Here is a 24099-nt window from a genome sequence, read left to right on the forward strand (position 1 = left end):
TATTGCGGAGTTGCAACACTCGCTATTTCTCAGCGAATGAAATTGTTGTCGAATCAATTTTGCTAATGCGTCAGATATTGCAAACTGGAAATCCCATTTTCTTCCGTGGCTTTGAAGGCAGACTTCGCTAAAGTCATCCGGTGCCCGACGGGCCTCAATCCTAAAAGCACATGTCCTTGTCCAGTACGGCTCTTCTCCTACATTTGGTCGTTTCCAGCATTTGGTGGGACGGTTGCTGTACTTGCATTAGTGTGCAGAATAGAAATTGGATGAACACTGTTGATAAGTTTTTTTTTAATTTTTCCACTTTTTTAAGCGATACAAGAGAACTTTTTGTTGAACATCCTACTGAGTTCAGCATTACAAATATTCAAGTTTTGCTCGGTATACTTTTTAAGGTAGATATAATATAATGTAGGTGTTGTGACGATAAACCAAGCCTTCGCCATTAACTGGTAATCGAACATAGCCTTTCATCATGGATGATGGAAGGAATAAAAAAAAAAAAAAAAAAAAAAAAAAGGTTAGACCACAGGCCAAGCACTGGGACCTATGAAGACATTCGGCGCTGAGAAGCAAAGTAAAAATATTTTGAAGGTGTAACAGGAGGAAAGCATCGCAGCTGCGCAATGAAATAACTGCTTGGAGTAGGTGGAAAGTAAGATGGAAAAAAGAAAATATGAACGGAAGTACAGTAAAAAGTCACGTAAAGGGCTTTGCAGCTCAGATCAAATCCGTGACAACAATTACAACTGCCAGATCTTCTTTCAACCCGATGTTTATGTCATTAGAATTCTTATGTAAATATCTTAATTATCGTTGTTGTACATCTTTATTTATTTATCTTTTTAGGACAGCCATTTTCCCCTGAAAACCACAAAGTTAACGAACTCCTTTCGAAGATGTTAAATTTATGCCTATGTCTTTGAAAAAATTTCCTAGAAGCCTATAGAATTAGGACAGTTGAATATAGAATGAATTCCTATTCTTCATTCCAGTAGCCTTAACTTATAAACTACCGTCTTCAATTATGTGGTCAGGGTACTAGAGGGAACACATTCCTCATGAATCATTTAGTTGTTATTGAAGCGAAATGTCAGAAATTCCAATATACTCAGGTAATCAATGATTCTCTCTATGGCATGCCAATCTAACCTTTTTAGAAATATAACGATGACTAAAGCAATAAACGTAGAATAGGGAGAATATGGGTATTTGACATACTTTGAACTTGTAGTTTCTGATTTTTTTTTTTACTACTAATATTAGTCTCTCCAGGAAAGTGACTATAATTATTTCAAATTCTATTTTAAATTTGAATTTGGATAAAAAAAATATTTGATTTGTTAAAGAACATATCAAAATTTATCATGATGTCACACTGCCAGTGATTCAATCACATGCTGTGTTCAGACCATGTCTTCAATCGTAATGGTTTATTATAAATGTGGTTATATAATTATTATGATTTTGAAGCATTGGTACTATAGTGCTGAACCAACGTTGCGTGAGCTGCCCACGCAACAATAACGAAATTCCGTTGATAAAAATCGCTGTTTAATAAAGATATATTGACACACATCGTCCCACTCGTTTTAAGGTTTTTGTAGGACAAGTAGGGAATGGTTAGCGAGTGGATATTTACCCGGTATATATACGTACGCGTCACCTTTCTATATTGTGTGGTCGACAATTATATTAATAAACGATAGCTTAGTGTAAGGGAAAAAGTCACATTAATGTAAAGTCTTTTGTTTATTTTTAAACGGTTATCCCCAACGTACTTGTACTAAACACGCCGCAAAAGTGGATGCATACTGGGTTAAAACCCTTGAAGGTCACTATATCTAGGAAATATTAATATGACTTTTTAACTTGTGATGTTTTTCCTGTGACTTTTGTACCTGGATTCGTATTCACCTTTGAAGCATGAATATTTTTTTTTTTTTTTTTTTCTTTTTTTTTTTTTTTTTTTTTAACTCAGTATGTATCCACCTTCACGGCGTGTTTGGTACTAGTCCGTTAGTGGTTACTGTAAAAACATAAGCAAATGATAAATACCACCAAGAAATATTGTGAATTTGTCCATGTGACTTTATTACCGGCCACCTTAAATTCCTGTGACACTTTTCCTGTGACTTGATTACCGGTGTATGAAGTGGCTACTGTTATGAAAGTTTTCCGTACAGCTGTTGAAATGTGAATGTGGTGGTGGGTGAACACTTTCTTAATTCTTTTTCTGTGGTGCCATCCCTTGATTTTTTCTTTATCTTTTGTTAGTAAAATACATTAATGCAGATTTACAGTTATTTCATGGTATTTACATAATTTTACAATACTAATTTTTCTTCTTACCCTTGATTGGTTGGGTCTGCGTTCGTGTGGGGGTGTGGTTGTTATGTATGAGTACTTTTGCGTGATTATAAATAAATTCTGTCAATAAGAATACATAACTATATACGCGTGAGCACTTGAACGAAATATCTCACTTTTTTTTCTTCGTTAATATTAAATTTAAACACTGTGTACTGTTTAGATCCGATCTCCCTATACTTCAAGCGACCCAGAGATCAATAGACATTTTTTGTGTGTGTGCATTAAACTAGCTAAGAATTTTTCTCTTCCTTCTACTACACATGATAGAATAGAAATGAACTGGATAAGGACAATAATCTGATGTTCCTGACGTGTATGAATGACAGATAAGGGAATGGTTTAATAATAATAATATAATCATAATAAATTAAATGTCAATATCAGTGACAAGAACCTTTGAAGATATAGGTATTACAAGTGATAGAATAGAGATGAACTGGACAAAGACGATATTTGATGTTCCTGACATATATGAATGCCAGGTAAGGGAATAGTTTAATAATAATAATATAATCATAATAAATTTAGAAGTCAATTTCAGTTGATAAGAACCTTTGAGGATATGGGACAGGTTTTCACTCAAACCAACAATTTATAAACTCCTTGCGAGACATGCAAGTAAACCCATAACCTTGAAAACAAGTAAAAAATTCATGACACTCTCTCTCTCTCTTTCTGCCGCGGAGGTACGTTGCGACAACGGTACCAAAGCTGAAATTGGAAAATATTTAAGTGAAGTCACTGCCAATGTTTAATAGGTAGTATATATGAAGCAGACAAAAACAAAAGTCAAAACTCCGCGAAGAAGCTGAAGGAATGACGCGCTGCTGTGGTGAGGCAGCGTGAGTCCGAGTCGAGTCGGATGAGTCATAATTCAGCAGTTCACTTTGTGGTGTGAGTCTAGACTCACTCACTCTGCCTGTTACCTCTTCTGCTAGTCCTTTAGTCTCCGCTCAGACAGTGCGAACAGGCAGGGAGGGGGAAAAGGACTGTGGCGATCATGTTTTCTTTCGGGTAGTGAAGTTCGTCTGTCGCTAAACTCTTTTGCATTCGCTGCTATACATTGCGGGTTAGATATATTCATCCTCTAATAGTGCTAAACAGGCGTATATACGTCCAGTGTTACGGTGTTCGTTCCTTGCCCACCAGAAAGCAGCTAGAGCGAAAACATGGCAGATATTCCTGACAAAAGAGAGAGAGAGAACGTCCGTTGCTCAGTCATCGGGGCGCCATAAGAGCATGGTGTTGCCTAACTTGCCTTTCGACTTGTTTTTCGTCTACGCTAAAGACAGTCGACAATCTAATCATCCGGGTTACGGATGAGTGTCGTTTTCCTATTCATTTAAACAGCAAAAAAGCAACTTAACATTACGAAGTCCGTTTTCTATTCGCTTCTAAGCCTGGAGTAAAAAGGGCTTAGACACGATTATTGACTCGTCGGCAACTCTGTTAAAAAGCCCCCACCCCACCCCGACCCCACCCCACTTGTGACGTCACTGCAGATAACTGGTGACAGAGTCCTGTGGTTGTAAACAAACATCCCAGCTGAATTTTGCACATGTTGCTGGTGGAGCGAAGAAGAAAATAGCGAAGGAAAACTTGCTTAGAAAATGCCTGGCAACCGTAAGTATCATACCTACGTTTTATCATTGGCGTCTTCGCTTGCAGATTAGAAGTATGCGACAGGTCGCGCTAGGAAGAATTCAGAAGCCTTGTTCGGTTCGTGGAAGATGTCTGAAAATGTCAAAAGCGCTGCCAAACAAAGTTTTGGTTTTGCTAATGCTGGTGGCACGGAATAACTGGCACTCAAAATACAGTCGCCCACTGTAATATATATTATACAAAGTTATCTCATGCCTCTGTGCGAGGTTTTTTGGAACAGCGTCTGAACGAAGTTATCGACAAACTTCTGTGCAGTGAGCATTTTTTTTCTCTTTCTGCCATCCCCCCTAACCCCCTTATTTAGCGTTGGGGGTTGGGGTGGGGGGGAGAAGGGCGTGTCCAGACGAGAGAGGGCGGGGGAAATGATGATGCTGGATGTTTCGTTAGACCAAGTATTTCAAAACACGATTTCTGTTTTCCTCTTATAGTTATGTTTATTGTCAATTTCGACCCAACTGCCTACATAGATTTTGCGCGGCATTCCCACTGTGTAAATGAAATACATTATAATGCTAGAGTTTGTGTACAATATTATTGTAATAATCATCTGGTCTACGGTGCATGTAGGCCTAGAACTGTTGTAGACTCCTGTCTGATTAACTGATCCACCAGGTAACCTGGTAATGCATATATATATATATATATATATATATATATATATATATATATATATATATATATATATATATCATATGGGCGTGTGTGTTTGTTCTTTAGACCGACCTTGAGAAATACGAGGTTCCTTCATCACCCTCCCAACCGACCACCATATCCTGTGATTTGTTCAAAGACGTGCTAAATACTCCTCTCGTTTGTAAATTTAGAAGTAGCATATATTAATGAGGGTTTTAACGACAATGCACATCTATCAATTGGATTACCCCTAGCTCACCATAGTTCAAAACTCGGATTAGACGTCTACAGAATCACTGGATCAAATTTCAGCAGCATCTGACACAAATACATGTTTTGAAACGGCTGTACAAGGTTGAGATTGAATTAATATAATAAACGTGGTGTCCAGTCAGTGGGGGAAAACATGGTAAAATTTTATACCGAAATACGTAGAGGGTATGAGAATACAACATGATGTAAAAGCTAGTTCGTCTTGAGAAATTAGAGAGTATCAATGGGAAAGTGAAGTGTACGTTCAAATATGCAGACGTGAAAGTATACCTGATTTGATGTTGAAGTGTGGCTTACATTAAGAGGTGACATTTCTCCTTGGGTTATTGGTATTCTGACGATGTCAGGTAATGGATAGGTGATATAGTTAAAAGAAAAAAAAAATGTATCTTTCCATGATAGTGACGCACAACAAAGTTCGGGTATTGTTACGTAGGTCTAATATTTCATGGAGGTCACTATCTTTATGATATTAGCAGTCTTTTTTTTATGTTTTTAAGGTAATCCCCCAACGGGCTTTTACTAAACACGCCACAAAGGTGGGTACATGTCGGGTTAAAACCCTTGGGAGCCAATATATAGGAAAGATCCGAAGAAGTCGTTGTTAAGGAATTGGTTGACACTGTGACGCATAGCTGATGTTTAAAGATGTTCAGTGTTATGCAGTGATATAGCGATAGCGAAAAGAAACCACCATAAAGACTGGTCAAAGTATTTAAAATTGAGAAAGTTAAAAGTGAATGTTAGCAAGAGGAAGGTATTTACCATTTGCAGCACCAGTATGCAGTAAATGTGCGGCGTGTGCCTTGTTTTCGAAATAATTAATTCCAGAGGTCCTCTCTTCCCCACGCCGTTGGACTGTGGAACACCCTCCCAAAGGATATCATGCGACTAGAAGTTCAGAAGTTCCTGCGAAAATGCGATGCATTACTAACCTAGTACTATGCTTCCTGCATTTTAATGCTTTTTATCTATTTATTATATTTTTCCTTTGTTGATAAGTGTGATCTCTGTCTGTTTTTCACTTTAGTTCTTATTAATTCTTCATAATCTTCATATTGAACGCCATATTCTTTGAAAGCTTGAATTTCAAGTCAGTGGCCCCTTTGGTCTGCTCGTTTTGTAAGAATATGTATCATCTACTGAATAATAATAATAAACTAATAATAATAATAATAATAATAATAATAATAATAATAATAATAATAATAATAATTTGAAAATAATAATAATAATAATTTGAATAATTCCAAACGATTACAATGATTAAGCAGAGGTTTTACCTGACTACACTGGATCTTAGCCAGGTAACTGAGAGACGGGTGTGTATACACACGAACATATATTCTAAGTTTTAATAGGTACATGATAGTAATTAAAACGTTTTCTACATATACTTAAACAAATGTGTGTGTGTGTGTGTCCTCTTTCCTGTCATGCTCAGTGGTAATTTATTTTAATCGTCCTCATACTAATACGTAAATTTGTGTTTTTCTTTTAGATTTTTTAAAAATTATATATTAATAAGATTTTCAGTTTCCTTTTAATACTGGTATGAAAATGCATCTTCTTTTTTTTAATCTCTATTTTTGCAATATTACTGTACAGCACGAGATCTGTTGTCACGTAAAATAACCATGGAAAATAATATGAACTCAGAGATTTTTGAACAGCTGTTTTGTTAATGGAAGCAAAAGTGAAAAAAAAGTGTTAAATTGGCGTGTTTAAAATTTCCCATTTGCTGAAAAAGTTTTATATATATTATATATATATATATAAACATATATATTATATATATATATAGATATATATAAACACACACACACACACACACACATATATATATATATATATATATATATATATATTATATATATATATATATACATATATATATATATATCTATATACATATATATATATATATAGATATATATATATATATATATATATATATAGATATATATATATATATATATAGATATATATATAGATATGTGTATTATATATGGGAATAATATATATAATACTATATATTTTAGTATTAAATAATGTTTTATTTAATATATAATATCTAATTATATATTCATTATATATATATATATATATATTATATTATATATATAGTATATAGATTTTATATATAGATATATATATATATATATATAGATATATATATATCTATATATATCATATACCCTATAATTTATACCCTTTTTTTTAAAATATTAATCTATATACATAATATTATATATATATATATAATATTAAATATATAGATAGATAAGATATATATATATATAATATATATATATATACTATATATATAGATAGATATGTATTATATAGATATATATATAATATATATATATATATATAAGAGATATATATATTATATATATAATTATATATATATATATATATAATATAGAAAACACTGAGTATGAAGGAAATGAAATGGAACGGAATTAATATATATATATATATATAGTATATATATATATAATTCTATAATATAATAACAGTAATATATATATTATATATATTATATTATAGTTAAATATTAATATATATATCTATATATATATATATAATATAATAAAAGATTCAATGAGTGGCTTATATATATAGGACAGCAGTCGCTAATATAAGGTATAGTGTGTAATAGACGGGTTATATATATATAATAAATAATTAAATAGATATGTATATATAGATATATATTATATATATATAGATCTATATATATACTTATATATATATATAGTGAGAGTAATATATATATATATATATATTATAATAATATAATTAATATCTCAATAATAAGGCTGGTCTATTATATCTATATAATACATATCTATATATGTATATATATATTATATATTATATATATATATATATATATATTAGTAGATGAAACCTGTTCTTATAGAACAAGTCCATGGTGCCATCGACTTGAAATTCAAGCTTCCAAATAATATGTTGGTTTCAACCTCCCACCACAAACACTCACACTGCGGCAGTAACTGATCATGATATAGATCCAGTGATTTTTCACCACCCTTGGGGAGGCGCGAACTCATGATAGCTGAGAGGCGTGCTAAGACACTAACCACTATACCAGCGAACAATATATATATATATGAGCTCTGAACATCGGTAAATATATGCACATTGAAACGACAACCGAAAAACAAGTTAGAATATTATGGGAGAAGGTTGGACGCTTCAGAATAAGCCATATGTGTTTATAATACAACCCATCCCACTGCTGTTCACGGTCTAGGCTAGACCAAGTTGCCTTGGACTAGACCTATAGACCTTGGGATAGACTTTTAGACCTTGGGCTAGACCTATAGACCTTGGGATAGACCAATAGACCTTGGGCTTGACCTATAGACCTTGGGCTAGACCAATAGACCTTGGGCAAGGCCTATAGACATGGGCAGGTTCCTATAGGGAACCTTGGCTAGACCCAAATCCAGGACCTTGGGCAAGGCCTATAGACCTTGGGCAAGGCCTATAGACCTTGGGCTAGACCAATAGACCTTGGACTAGACCAATAGACCTTGGGCTAGACCTATAGACCTTGCCCTAGACCTATAGACCTTGGCCTAGACCAATAGACCTTGGGCTAGACCTATAGACCTTGGCCTAGACCTATAGACCTTGCCCTAGACCAATAGACATTGGGCTAGACCTATAGACCTTGGGTTAGAACTTGCCACTGTTCCTCAAAATCTTCGAGGGCGTCTGTCGGCCGTAGCTTAGGGAATAAGAAATGTCGAGGATCAATAGTGCGATTTTCTCGGATGTCTTGGGTGGGTTCTCCAGTATAGTAGTACATGCTTCTGCATCTTTAATGACTCTGGCAATGCAGTGGACCAAGTGTCGTTTGCAGCTTTCTTTTTTTTCTGAGTTTCTTTGTTCGGCATGGTTCTTGCTCTCAAGGCTGCATTGATTTTTTTGTTGTTTTAGTTTAGTTTTTCCAGTGCGTACGCACTATATATAATGTATTATAATATAATATATATAGGTAAAATGTCTTCGTAATAAATACTATACTTTAAACTAGCTTGAAGATAGTAAAAGTGTATTTTACAAATCGTCTCTGAATCATCTGTATTCTTCAGTGTGGTTAGTTACAGTAATCCATATAATCTGTAAATGTAGGGCGACGAACATTGATTTATTTATTTAAACAGATTTTTTTTCTTTGTGTTATTGTACTAGTACTAGCTAACTTAGGAGGAACGTTTGTTTATGCATATGCACATACAGCATGGTATGTTCGTTTGTGGCAATTCCTCACTGGAATATCTCGTCAGCCAAAGTGTCTCGTTCGAGAACAAAAAAATTATTGTCTTCTATCCTTCACATATTCCAAGACGCAGTGAAGTTTTCATTTGCTTGATTGAACTATGTTTCTACGATCCTTTGCCTTTCTTATTGAAAAAAATGTTTGGGTAAGGTTAGGATCTAATGCATTTTTCTATTTTTATAGATTTTATTGCCATTTATTTTTTCTTCTTAAAAAACGTAGCCTTTGAACGAAATTAATCCACTGACCGTCAATTATGGTTTATCTCTTCTGAATATTGTTGTTCAGGCAAGGCATTCTTCTGTACTTGAGTTGACTATTAGAACCTCAAATAGGGGGTTCGTCTTAAAAACGTGGTACTATTTGATTTAAGTACAGAAGAAAAGTCAGTGATAAGAATAGAGAAACTTATATGCAAAATGAACGCGGCTGAAATAGCCGTTGTTTTCAATAAAACCTGTTTTAATGAAGGTCTTCTTCCAGCATATTATTTTATTATTATTTGATTATTATTATTTATTATTATTATTATTGTATTTAGGAAGCAGACCCTCTCTCAAGCATACTTTATTAAGAGTAATGGCTACTTCAGCAGCGTTACACTTGTAGAGATTCTTCTCTATTTTCCGAATAGTGGCTTTTTCCGTGCTACTTAAACAGGGTAGTAGAGCGCCTATAGAGGTCATGATCAAATACAGTGTCCAAATAGGTGTATATATTTGAATTTTACAGATAAACTATGATACCATAGTCTTCAAAGTCATTAACGATTCTCTCTCTCTCTCTCTCTCTCTCTCTCTCTCTCTCTCTCTCTCTCTCTCTCTCTAAAGAGACAGAGAGAGAAAATCGTTAATGACTTTGATGACTATGGTATCATATTTTATCTGTAAAGTTCAAATATATACACCTATTTGGACACTGTATTTGATCATGACCTCTATAGGCGCTATACTAGCCTGTTTAAGTAGCACGGAAAAAGCCGCTATTCGGAAAATAGAGAGGAATCCGCTACTCGTAAAATAGAGAAGAATCTCTACAAGTGTAACGCTGCTGAAGTAGCCATTACTTTTAATAAAGTATTATATATTTAAATGTAAAACTTTAAGGATAGCCTTCGGGAATAACAGAACAGATTCCCGAAAGCTATCCATTAAAGTTTTAGATTTAAAGGTATGTACATTTATACAACTGTGGATTTGTTTCTCCATTATTATTATTATTATTATTATTATTATTATTATTATTATTATTATTATTATTATTATTATTATTATTATTATTATTATTATTATTTGTTTCATTAAAAAAGGGTTTACTTCCTGCATATTAATATTATTATTATTATTATTTGTTTCATTAAAAAAGGGTTTACTTCCGGCATATTATTATTATTATTATTATTATTATTATTATTATTATTATTATTATTATTATTATTATTATTATTATTAGAGACGTAGTTTATTTTTTCGGAGGCATCGTCCGAGATCTCATCTGATGTGACAAGAACTTGGCACCCGATCTCTGTTGCGTGAAATCCTGAAGGTGGCAGGATACACGCTTTGAAAGACGTGGTGGCCGTCAGGGCTTTGTAGGTTTGAGGACATCCCTCAGCTGTCCCCTTCTGAAGGTGCTTGTAGGTAACACATTACTTCTCTCTCTCTCTCTCTCTCTCTCTCTCTCTCTCTCTCTCTCTCCTTAGCAGTTTCGATTTTCCTGTTCTCTGACTGCGGTAATAGATGTTCAAAGGCCGCCTTACCAATGATCGTGATGGTGGTGGCATTTCTCATAAGAATTTTATGAAGGACTTCTTCTTCCAGGAGGAAGTATATATACTTGTCATGCGTTCTTCCCTCGTATAAAATTTCAATGGCGTTGCCTTGATCTAATCACGATACTCTTTCCCGGTGCAATTTATTGACAGATACGTAGGTATGTCCCATGTATATCATTTTACAAGATCCGAGTCAGTTCAAAGTTAGTTTTTTTCTATTGTTCTCTAATTTATAAGGAACATAGTAAGTGCCTTGACGGTCAGGTGGAGATCCCAAATATGTTTGTTTTAACGTAATTTCTCATGGCCATAGATCAGTTTATAGGTCAACCTAATAAAAAACAGCATTAATGGCAATCTTCCCTTTTTGGATCTGCTAGTAACGTAATAAAACGATTAACGACCCACTTCTCTTTATAAGAAACTATCAAAAAGTGTTTCGTGTCGAGTTAAAGGTACAGGAATTTTACGACATGATATTTATGATTTATTTGTTAGAAAGAATTTCTTTTAAAAGTAAATGATACGCATGTTAAACTGTAAAGACCCATTATTTTCAATAAAACATTGCCTATTCATTTGAATTTTCGTTGCCGAAAGATCGCTTTATTTGACCGTAGATTTTAGCACTCATCCCGTGTAAGCTGGAGGTCGGATAAAATAAAAGCTGATGCCAAAATGGAGGAAAAAAAGTGGCCCAAAATATACTCAAATAATGTGATCGATGCCTATGCACGAAGTGTCCTGCCCCATCGCACGACTCGGCAAGATACACACCACGAATTGGACCGGATGTTCCAAGACATTAGTAACAACTCAGCTGCTGTGGGCCATCGGCTTTTGAATGCTATGGACGTGTTATGGCAGGACTAAGCCATCAACCATGAATAAATTCGTATAAAAGTATAACATATTTCGTGCCATTATGCGTCCAAATCATTACCAAGAAAACACGCGAGGGAAGAAATGTAAAGGGATGTGAAATCACATAATAAAAACTTTAGTAAATAATAATCATATATAAAAAGAATAAGAGAACCCAAGAACTAGAAAAGGTTCCTAGAAAAGTAAAAATTCTATAGTGGTATTATGCATCCAAATCATTATCAAGAAAACACGTGAGTGAAGAAATTAAACCGGATGTAAAATCACATAATGAAAACTTTAGAATAATGAAAATCACATATAACAGGAATAACAGAACCCAAGAATTGGTAAAGGAAAATAGCGCAAGACCCTATCAAGGAGACCAAAGGAAACACCATGGTGTATATATATCACTTCTCATACCCTTCCTGGGGATGATGCCCACTTAGTTACTCTGGAAAAATAGTGTTGAGTTAAAAAAAGCCACTCTTATGAAGGACCAGATTTCTACCACTTGTTATGCAACGCTCAAGAAATGCATCAAAATATTAGCCATTTTATTCAGCAACAAGGATGATGAGTAATCAGAGAAGAAATCCCTCAAAATATTGAATGTCACTTCATGATTTAGAAGGTTGCCTCCTTAGTTTAAGAAGGCTGTCTTTATCTATAAGCATACGCCCTCATTTATTGCAACCAACGAAATCCCGCTCCTACCCATCATTTAAGAATGGTGTAGAGGCGAGAAACAGACACAGAATTTACATAGTTTATTTTTTTTATTTTCATTCTAATAAATAAATCATAAATATCCTATCCTAAAATCCCTGTATCTTTAACTCGACACGAAACACTTTTTTCAGACCTTCAGGCTTTCCTAACCCCCTAACAAGAACAACAATAACAACAACAATAAACTACTTTGTAGGCTTACTCCCCGAGTAAGGGAAAAATATAGACAGGATTCAGTGCACCTGAAGATTCTGTCGCTATATTAACTGTTAGGAATGTGCGCTGTGATTCACGCGTAATAATCGTACTTTACCGTCTGCAACACCAGTCAGCCAGAAAGCTCTTATCAGTTCCGAAGACCGTTTCCAGATACTGCCTGTTCTAAGAACAAGAAGAAGGCAGCAGCGCGAAATTCATAAACTGTAAATAGCAACGCAACGCAGACTAGGCTTCTAATACTTACTTAACATATGGTTATCACGCGTGAATCACAGCACACACATTCCTAGCAGTTAATATAGCGACAAAATCTTCAGGTGCATTAGCTCCTCAGTGGCATGGTCGGTTTGGTCATGGCCTGCTACCTCGGTGGCCACGAGGTGTCAGAGATGTGTATTTCTGGTGAAAGAAGTTCACGGAAGTCACGTAAATCCTTTGGTCCCGTTGCTGAATAACCAGTGGTTCAATGCAACGTAAACACACCATACAAACATACAATTCGGGATCCTGTCTACGTGTTTCGCTTAATCGGGGAGTAAGCCTACAAACTACGTTGTTGTTGTTGATATATATATATGTGTGTGTGTGTGTGTGTGTTTGTGTGTGTGTGTGTGTTTAATGATAATGATACAACTTGGTTTGGTGGTTTTCTTGGGTGTGGCCTGATTATTCTCTCCAGGAGTTTTCCATTGATTTAAAGTAAATGTCTATTTATTTATTATTATTATTATTATTATTAGTAGTAGTAGTAGTAGTAGTAGTAGCAGTAGTAGTAGTAGTAGTATTAGTATTATATAGTGGACCTGGTGAAACTTGTTCCCAATGTTACACTTAACTTGAACTATTTTTCAAGGTCGGGATTTACCTAGTTTTTTTTTTCCTGGACCTGACAAATACCATAAAGAATGTCTCTAATTCTTCAGAAAATATGCCAGGATGTATACGACAAAGTTCAGAGTTAAGCAGCAGTTTTAGAGCATGCTTTATTTCACCTTTTTCAAGTTTGCTAGACATCCTTTGTTCTTTAAATGTTCCAAAGCCTTGTTTATGTTAAATTAACTCTTTTATCTTTTGATCGTGATCTGTAAATTTTTTTTTCTGATTTACAGCTCATTTTTTAAATCATCTTTCCGCAGCGCTGGATTGATTACATCAAATGCAGTTGCATTACGTAATGTCATTGGTAAACAATGGCATTCGTCAGAGGAGATAACATTGAGTAGAGCTCTAGTGGTCACTATTTTCCACTTAGACGATGATGTTATAAATTCATATTTTACTTTGAATTAATTAATTTAGTTATACTTTTTTTTTGCAATTTGAACATAGAACTTCCTACTTCATTATCTATAAATATTTTCCATTTTTATTCCTTTTTCCATTCCCCTTTTAATCCTCACGAATCCTGTGTGATCTTATACGTCAAATACGAACTCCTGTCAATTAATGTAACCGCTTTCCGGTCTGACATTATCTTGTCCCTTCTAGAATTTAATGTATATCCTTCTTCTCTGTTTTTAGTTGCCTATAAATATACAGCTCTTACCCAGAAGAGGATCATGAACGAGGTTTCCGCTCATTATTTTAACGCTTGGAAATTATTACATTCATTGCTGGCTTTTGTTAATGATAACAATACCGTCATTGTTACGACACCACCACGCTTCTCGCTATACTGTTTTGACGCAACCGGGTCCCTGATATAATCGTCGCTAATTAATATTGGATACCGTGGTGATTAAATGATAAAGTTCTAATTGCAACAGACAGAAGAATGACGAATCGTGTTTGGAAGATTTAACAAATTGGTCGCCACGGTCTTCTGGGAATAATTGTCGAGTGAAATAATGCTAAGGTTTAACTCGCCGATGTTTGTAACAGGATCATGATTCATGTCCCGGATATGAGACGGAAGTACTGTTTGTTTCTTTTGCTTGTTGTACGTTTGTTTCAGCCTGACTCCCACGGTTACTAATCTCGATATCTGTCCTAGGAAATAGCTATTATGATTTTATCTATAGCAAGGAAATGTTATGATAACTGTCATCGTTCTGCAAAGTATGACATTTTTCATTTCATTTTATTTATCTCTTATTTGTAGAAAACTACGAATATATAACATATGGTGATTTTTTTTTTCGTTTTTTAAACAGGCGTTATTAGGTATGTATATATATATATATATATATATATATTATATATATAACATACTATACATATACATACATACATACATACATACATACATACATACATACATACATACATAAATAACGCCTGTTTAAAAAACGAAAAAAAAAATCACCATATGTTATATATTGAGTCTGAAGGCATCAGACATATACAAGTATTAAACACTTTGTAAATAAGCTTGTTTAAAAACAAAACCATTGATGTCGTCAGCAGTCAGCTCAGCAACGAATTCTAAATAAAAACTTATTGGTACTCTTGAAATAAACAGAACTCTGACATTCAGTTATTGAAGTTATCTGAGGAAAAAAAAAAACCTAAACAAAGTTATGAGTGCCTTATGGTGACGTCATTAGGGACAAAGGCTTACAAAGGTATTTGACAGACTTATTTATCATTAGATTTCAGAACTAATAACACTTTCGTGCCTGTGATAAAAACAAGTTGTAAAGGTTCGCCTAATATATATAGCTATATGAATGCATATATATGTGTGTGATATATGTATGTATGTATCTATCTATGAGGTTGTAGTCCAAAGGGGAAAAGAAAAGATGAAATTCCTTTTAGCTCAACAATTTCGGCCTCCATTGTCCCTTATCGAGAGCTGTTTATTAACTATCTATCTATCTATCTATCTATATATCTATCTATCTATATATATATATATATATATATATATAATATATATATATATATATATATATATATATATATGCATATACATGAATTTATATATACATTATATGCATTAGTGTGTATGTGTGTGTATCGCCCATTACTGACAAGTGTTTTTTTTTTATTACATATATATATTTTTATATATAGTATATATATATATATATATATATATACATACATATGAATTTATGCTTAAAAATCACAGTAGATGCACGTGACTTCATTAAATAAGCGAATAACACAGGAAAATGATAGTCAGAAATCCAAGCGCTTTCGTCTTTACTAAGACATTGTCAGGGAGCTAATGAAATACAATTCGAGAGAAAGGTCTCAGGTACACAACAAGAAAAAGAATACCAGATGGTTAATTGTCAAAAGGGTAAAAATTAAACTCAGACCAATCATTAGTTCAGTGGACTCAGTTACGTATAATTTATCTAAATGGCCTGTAAAAATTCTTACTCCTTTGGTAGGAAACATTTCTAACACGAATGTTGAAAACAATGTTGATTCTATAAATAAACTGAATAGTTTAAATTAGAATTTTGATTTTAATATGGTTAGTTTTGATGTTGTCTCTTTATTTACAAAAGTGCCTGTAGATGACTTACTTGAATATTTGGAGGATGAATTAGAACGTCATGACATTCCTTTAAGTGTAGCAAACCTCATTAGTCTCATAAGGTTATGTATCAAAGATAGTAAAATTTGTTTTAATGGGGAATTTTTTGTACAAAAGTTTGGCATGGTTATGGGTAATCCCTTATCTCCTGTCCTTAGCAATATTTACATGGAATTTTTTGAGACAAAACTCTTACCAAGAATTTTGCCCCAAAAAGTTTTATGGTTTTGGTATGTAGATGATATTTTCTGTATTTGGCCAGTTCACGAAAATCTCCAGGAATTTCTTTATAATCTCAATAATTTAGTCCCTTCTATAAAAGTTACTGTAGAGGAAGAAAGAAATTGTAATTTGAATTTTCTTGATGTAACTGTCCATAGAAATGATAGAAATTTCACCTTTTCAGTCTTTCGAAAATCAACTAACATTGCCTCTTTTGTTCATTACTACTCCAATCACCATCAAATGTTAAATTCTCTGTTTTTTTCTGGGATGTTCCTAAGGGCTTTACTTGTCTGTAGGCCGCAGTTTATTGATGCTGAAATTAAAACTATTTATGATATTGCATTGAAACTTAAATACCCAAGAACTTTTGTAGATGTGGCATGGAAAAGAGCTAGAAAAACATTTTATTAAACAAATGACAAACTTGAATTTAGTAAGCATAACATTCTAAAATTGCCCTATGATGAAAGGTTTTTAGATATTCCTAGAATTTTAAAGCTTTTTAACATAAATGTTGTTTTCAGTAATATTAATGTCAAGAGTTTAGTAATCAAAAATTCTCCTAAAGATCTTCCAGGCTGCATATATGAAATTCCTTGCAAAAAGTGTGATAAAGTCTATTACAGACCGGTAAATCTCTTTCACAACGTCTCAAACAGCACCAATATTCTGTGAGAACTGGGAAAATATCGAATGCATTATTCGCACATATGAGAGATTTAGTTCATCCTATTAACTGGAGTCAAGCAAGAGCCTTAATCCCATGTAATGACTCAGTTAAAAGGAATATCATTGAATCTTGTTTCATCAAGTCAAATAATAGAAATGTTCTAAATTTAAGTCTTGGTTTATTTAAACTCGATGCTTTCATAATGAAAAAAGTTGTAGATAAATATAAGCAACAAAATTAATATATTCAGTTTTTACATGTTTAGGACTGTAAAGTTACTTTGTAATTTCGGTTAGGGTCAAATCTGTATAGGTTTGTGACCGTGTGATATCCGATAATCCTGGATTATCTCTTTTAATTTTTACCCTTTTGACAATTAACCATCTGGTATTCTTGTTCTTGTTGTGTACCTGAGACCTTTCTCTTGAATTGTATTTCATTAGCTCCTTGACAATGTCTTAGTAAAGACGAAAGCGCTTGGATTTCTGACTATCATTTTCCTGTGGTATTTGCTTATATACATGAATTTATATATACATTTATATGCGTTTGTGTGTTTGTGTGTGTATCGCCCATTACTAACAAGTGATTTTGTTTTTGCAGGCAACAGGGTATCGCAACAGCAGGATGGGAGGGAGTCAGAATCGCAGCCTACTTCACCTGACGAGGCCCCAGTTCGAAGGAGCTCACAGGCCAACGACGACTCGACGACGGCCCAAGAAGAGGAATCCCAGCAACAACCAAGACCTACTGAGCCGCCAGAGCAGCCCACGGGAGGAGAGCAAAGCTCTCCTCCTGAGACCCAGCAGGCAGAACGACCTCAGGTAGGACAGCAAAATGAACGCAGGCCATCACAACAGCAACAGCAGCAGCCCCAGCAGCAGCAACTCCGCCTGCCTTCACCGCATGCAGAAGGACAAGCACAGCAGCCGGCTCAAGTACAGCACCGCCGACATTCGCAGCAGAGCTCTGACGGCCAAGCACGACAGTCGCAGCAGCAGCAACAGCAAGCTCGGCGACACTCTCAGTCGTCGAATCAGCTTCATCCCCAGTCGCAATCTCGAAGACCCTCGCAGAATTCCGTAGGGCGCCACTCCCAGCACTCTTCTGAAGGACGGCATTCCCAGCATTCGGAAGGGAGGCGGTCTCCTCACTCAGGAGACAGGCAGTCGGGGCAAAACCAGTCTGACCAGTCGGAGCACTTACAAGGACCTGCTGTTCTGGTGGTCCAGCAGCCCATTATTTTGGGTCGGGGAGCTTACATCAGAAGGGGGCAGCCGTTCATGTACAGAGGAGTGCAGGTGAGAGAGGAATATTTCGATAATGCTTAATTTTGGATTGAAATATATATACTGCAGGAGCTAGGTACTATGTTGTACCTCTTAAGTAAATGGCGATACAATCCTTAATGTGTAAAGTCCTTAAGTAGTAATATAAAATATATGTATTTCTTGTACAGTAAATTAAAGTTTTCGACCATCAGCTGCTCTGACAACAAAAATCTTGGGACTCAGAGGAAACGCAAATAGCTCTTTGTACTTAGAGGAAACGCTAATAGCTCTCTGTACTTGAAGGAAACGCTAATAGCTCTCTGTACCTAGAGGAAACGCTAATAGCTCGTTGTCTAAATTCCCCAGTCCAGCACGGCTACCCTTTTTGGTCTTGATTTAAAACCGAAGTAGCTTCACAAACAGTTTCGTTTCAAGGAAACCCATATCCCACTAATTTTTTTTCAAGAATCTTCGAGACTCAACCCTGATTTTTGGAAGCAAATGTGCTGTTTTTTGGAATATGATGATGTGGTGATATGACCATGTGTTGGTAATATCTGATAATCATGTGTTCATCATACTTTTATTTATTATTTTTTTTAACCACCAGAATATCTGGGCTGCGCTTATCTCTTCCCATTACCTACTAAAACTCCTGCAAGGATTCAGTGGAAATTTCTGCTCAAACATACTACACACATTTTGGTGCAATGTTTGGCCTTTTCTTTGAGATCTCCTTAGAAAACTATGACTTTAGCTAAAATTACAACATCCAGCCAGCAACAGGCATAAGTTAAAGATACAATAAGACTCTATTGTAAGTGAAATTCGCAACGTTGAGGAAAGGTTTATTGCTGCTTTGTTGCAAGTCCATTATGTCATATCTATTTATCTGGTGACGTGTTACCTAATATATGTTACCTTGAAATGCAATTGCGCACTCACTTGTATATGTATATATGCATAAGAATATTCATGTTTTTTTTTGCGGGAGATAACACAGCACACACACACATACACATATTATTCAAAAGTGAGTAAAATGTATTCACATTCGGTTTTTCAATTAATTTTAGAAGTTTTGTTTATGTACGTTGCCAAAATTAACAGCTCGACCTGTGTATCTGATTTAGCCTCGGGGTGTTTGTCATGAGAGTTGATCCTACTTACACCTGGACCTGATTCTTTGTTATAAAGGATAGTACGAGGCAGGACTGTATCAATTGAGGACTTGAGTAACCTTCGACAAACAAATTGCGCCGTTTCCATGCCGGCCGCTTTATGAGATTAAATGTCTGGGTTACATGGCAAGGGGTGTGATCAATACGAACTCGACTTGCCACAGAAAGGAGTTAGCAATTTACAATAGAAAAAAGGAGGACAGAAATAGTTGGATAACCGTTAAGTTTTCGTAGATCCATTATTGACCAAGTTACATGCATTCTTTTCTAGCAATAAAAGTCGTTGTCCCAGTTTTCTGTTAGAAAATCACTTACAGCAAAAGTAGGCAGGCACACACACACACACACACACACACACACACACACACACACACACACACACACACATATATATATATATATATATAATATATATATATATATATATATATATATATAATATATATATATATATATATATATATATATATATATATATATATATATATTATATATATGTGTGTGGTGTGTGTGTGTGTGTGTGTGTGTGTGTGTGTGTGTGTGTTAAAATTCCATTTCATCTTTCTTATGAAACAATGACTGACATTCTGTAAAGTTGTGCTGTTGCTAATTACATTATACCTGTAAATTTCAATGAAACCTCTCTTACAATGTTAATATTTGTAGCTCGGCAACGGCAGGAAGATTGGAATGAACTGTATGATCACCCTGGGCCTTTTTGGAGGAATCCTGATTCTGTGGGGCATCGCCCACGGTGTCAACACGCTACACGGTTTCATCTGCGTCACACTTGGAGGTAGGTGTGTAAAGTGTTATCACACTCGGAGGTAAGAGTGTAAAGTGTTGTCACACTCGGAGGTAAGAGTGCAAAATGTTGTCACACTCGGAGTTAAGAGTGTAAAGTGTTGTCACACTCGGAGTTAAGAGTGCTAGTAGCGCGTCTCACTTTATCCAGCAGAGAAACATCACTGTTTCTAGCTGTTTTCTTTACTGAAGGTTTAATAAAACTAGACGTCCACTGGGAGAGAGGAAATATAACTTCTTGAACAGCTACCTGTAATTTCTGTTGATTTGGTCTATTCTATTTATTTATTTTTATTTATTTATTTATTGTTTCTACATGCAATGAAAATGGACTGGTATCCATTTGATATCGGTAGATATAAATAAATGTAGCGCTTTTCTAATGAACAATCCATTAAGAGAAAAGAGGTTCTTGAATAGCTGCCTATATTCTTTCACTGATTTATTTCATTTGTTACGGTTAATGAAACTGGATGTCTTGAATGTATTTGTATCCATTTAATATTTGTAGGTTTTCCGATTTAGAAGAAGTTTTAGAATAGATGTAGCGCTTTTCTGAAGACTAACCCATTAGGAGAGAGAAATTGGAGCTTCTTAAATTACTTTTTTTGGTAATTCCTGTCTTATTTGTTGTAGTCTCTATGTGTAACGAAAGTAGACGTCTTGCAAGTATTTTTATCCATTTGCTAATTGCAAGTTCTCAGCAATAGATGAAATGCGGTAAAATTAGTGCTTTTCTAAAGGTAACACATTACGAGAGAGAGAAATCAGAGACTTTTGAGTAGCTGCAATTGTCATGATTACTCAGTAACAGACTTTACCACTACTGATAAATATGAGATTCTTTGCTTACGATGAAAATGTCAATCTTATGGAAATACACTTTTTCTTACACTAAGTCTGTGTCTAGACAGGCTCTTCTCATTTCCTTATATACGTTGTTGCTCTGTATGTCAAGGAGATAAACATTTATATATGGTTCAATTCCAACACGACAGGGTAGTCAGAAAGAACGAATAATTGAGTTGAAACGTAGTATACTTCTTTATCTTATCCAAGATACTATAAAAGAGACAAGAGAGCCATCTATGCGACGTAGATCTTTTTGTCAAGTCTCCTGACTGTAAGATATGATGGAGATTTCACAAATTTTTGGAAAAGTAACGCCAAAGGTATTGAAGCTTATTCACTGATAATAGTAATAATAAAAAAAAGTTTTGAAGAGGATTTGACCCTTCCCGGATGGGAATTAAATCTTCTTAGAAAAAGCCAGAAAGTTTTACTTGAAAGAAAACTATCGTCGTTAAATAGGTCACATGAGCCTGAAGACGAAGAAAAATGGTCAAAAGGTCAGTTGGGATTAATGGGGAGATTGACATAGATAGAATATAAAGAGGAACTATGAGAATAAACGTCTGAGTAGGTATTACTTGATATAATAGTATCGGCGAATTCAATGGGAAGTTAGTGTTAACGACGGAAAATAATTCTCTCTCTCTCTCTCTCTCTCTCTCTCTCTCTCTCTCTCTCTCTCTCTCTCTCTCTCTCTCTCTTAGTGCGGAAGAGTTTAAAAGAAAGCTAGACAGAATCATTAGGACACTGAATGAACAGTAAAACCTGCTCCTACAGATAAGCGAGCACACGATGTCTCCTCGGATGGACTAACAAGTGTTTGAGACATCCTAATCCTTGTAACTCCTTGTAACACTCTCACTCTTTCTCTGTGTGTGTGTGTGTGTATAATATATATATATATATATATATATATATATAATATATATATATATATATATATATATTTTAGATGCAAAGGAAATTTACAAGTATAAACATGGACTCATAACCTTGAATGCATAAAAGTAAAAGTAAGATATCCACTCTTATGTTATCATCAACCAACAGATTTTGGTTAACCACAGCATTTTATTTTTGCAACCATATAACAACTTCCAGATTATCATAAACCATCAGCAACGGATTTTGATTAATTGCAGCATTTTAATTTTGCAGCCATCGAACATCTATACTTCTAGATTCTAGAATCTAGATGATCACAAAACAACATATTTTGCCTAACTGCAGCATTGTGTATTTGCAGCCATTCAACATCTGCTTCTAATCAGAAACCAACATTTATTTGGTTAACTGCTAGAATATCATAAACCAACAGATTTTGGTTAACTGCAGCATTTCAATTTTTTGCAGCCATTCAACTAGGATCCTGCTTCCGCCTGTGTTACAAAGCCAAGCAAGACTTCGACTCCCTCCCCCAGGACCACCCTGACAGAGTGACTTACTCCTCCCCCATAGTCCTGTCGAGGGAGGCCCGTGAGATCGCCTCCAACACGACCACCTACCAGCTCCCACCTGGAGCCCAAATCATCAGCTCTTCTCCCCTGCAGGGCGGTCACGTAGCTCCGACTTACCAGCTACCAGCTGGCGCTCAAGTTATAAGTTCGACGTCGACTGTCGATGGTCGCCTAGCCCCTCCGGCGTTCCTGCATCAGGCGTTTGGGGGATCCTCCAGTAGGAGGTCCTCGGCCCAAGAGGACAAGCCTCCGTCCTACGAGGATGCTTGTAAACAGATGCGACACTGATGAAAATCGTTGGATATGGGTGTTTTTCTTTTTTTTTTTTTTGTTTTTTTTTTAGAATTTTCATGTTTTTACACTGTCATAAAGCTTTTTTGTTTTTACATTCTGTCATTTTTGCAATCATTCACACTATTTTTTTCGTGCTAAAAACTTGTTTTTTTATTGTTAATTTATTAGCGTTTATCTATTTCGCAAGATCGTCATACATTTCAATTTTCAAAAGCCTGCTCTCTTAGGGATATTTCATCTCAACTTTGCAGTATTGAACCATGAAATTTCTTGCCTTTTTCGTTATTTCTTCATTGTTCTCAGTAGCTTATTAAGGAAGATGCAATGCAGACGAGATCTATGCAAAGAAAGACTGCCGTCCCTTAACTAAAAAAAAGAAAAAGCTTCTTTCAACTGTGATACGTTGCTTATAACGTCTGCGGTGTGTGTTTGCGAAGTTTATACAAACGGAGCCTTTTCAAGTCCTACGAACAAAGTTGTGTTGATTCATGCTCCTGTGGTTTCCCTTTCTTTATGAATGAATCATTCCCTGAATCGTTCTTAAAGCTCAACAGTGTTTTTTTCATATAATTTGTGTTGTCGTTGTGAAATGATGCCTTTGTATTACGATGCTTATCGTAAGCTATTTATATAAGGTTTTATTTTCATTAGGGAATGTGTCACAAAGAAATGGTGGTATAATCTTGATAAGCGTTTGCTATATGTTATTGCTTAAGGATAAGGGTCATTTAGCTTTGTATATATATATATATATATATATATATATATATATATATATATATATATATATATATATATATATATATATATTTATCACTATGTCGTACCTCTAAGTAAATGGGGATATAATCCTCAATGATGCAAAATCTTTTATGCAGTTATGCAAAACAAATATTTCTCGTACAGCAAATTATATAGCTGATGATGGAAAGCTATAATTTGTACTGTACAAGAAATATATAATTATATAACTAGATTATGTTTTTACATCATGG

General features: G+C 34.8%; 2 protein-coding genes across 2 annotated transcripts in view; one reads left to right on the forward strand and one right to left on the reverse strand.

Annotated features, from left to right (window-relative positions):
- LOC135224348 (uncharacterized) overlaps nucleotides 1-4256 on the reverse strand; it is a 26437-nt gene extending 22181 nt beyond the window's left edge. Inside the window, exon 1 of the mRNA XM_064263261.1 lies at nucleotides 4017-4256. The gene's annotated coding sequence lies outside the window, so the exon portion shown is untranslated. The remainder of the gene's footprint in view (nucleotides 1-4016) is intronic.
- Nucleotides 3233-24099, forward strand: LOC135224347 (putative uncharacterized protein DDB_G0271606). The gene is made up of 4 exons (XM_064263256.1): nucleotides 3233-3999; nucleotides 17849-18546; nucleotides 20364-20493; nucleotides 22707-24099. Exons 1-4 carry the CDS (start codon nucleotides 3987-3989, stop codon nucleotides 23096-23098), a joined length of 1233 nt encoding a protein of 410 aa, XP_064119326.1. The 5' UTR covers nucleotides 3233-3986; the 3' UTR covers nucleotides 23099-24099.

Source organism: Macrobrachium nipponense, chromosome 12 (genome assembly GCF_015104395.2).
Source record: "Macrobrachium nipponense isolate FS-2020 chromosome 12, ASM1510439v2, whole genome shotgun sequence".
NCBI classification, from domain to species: Eukaryota; Metazoa; Arthropoda; class Malacostraca; order Decapoda; family Palaemonidae; genus Macrobrachium; species Macrobrachium nipponense.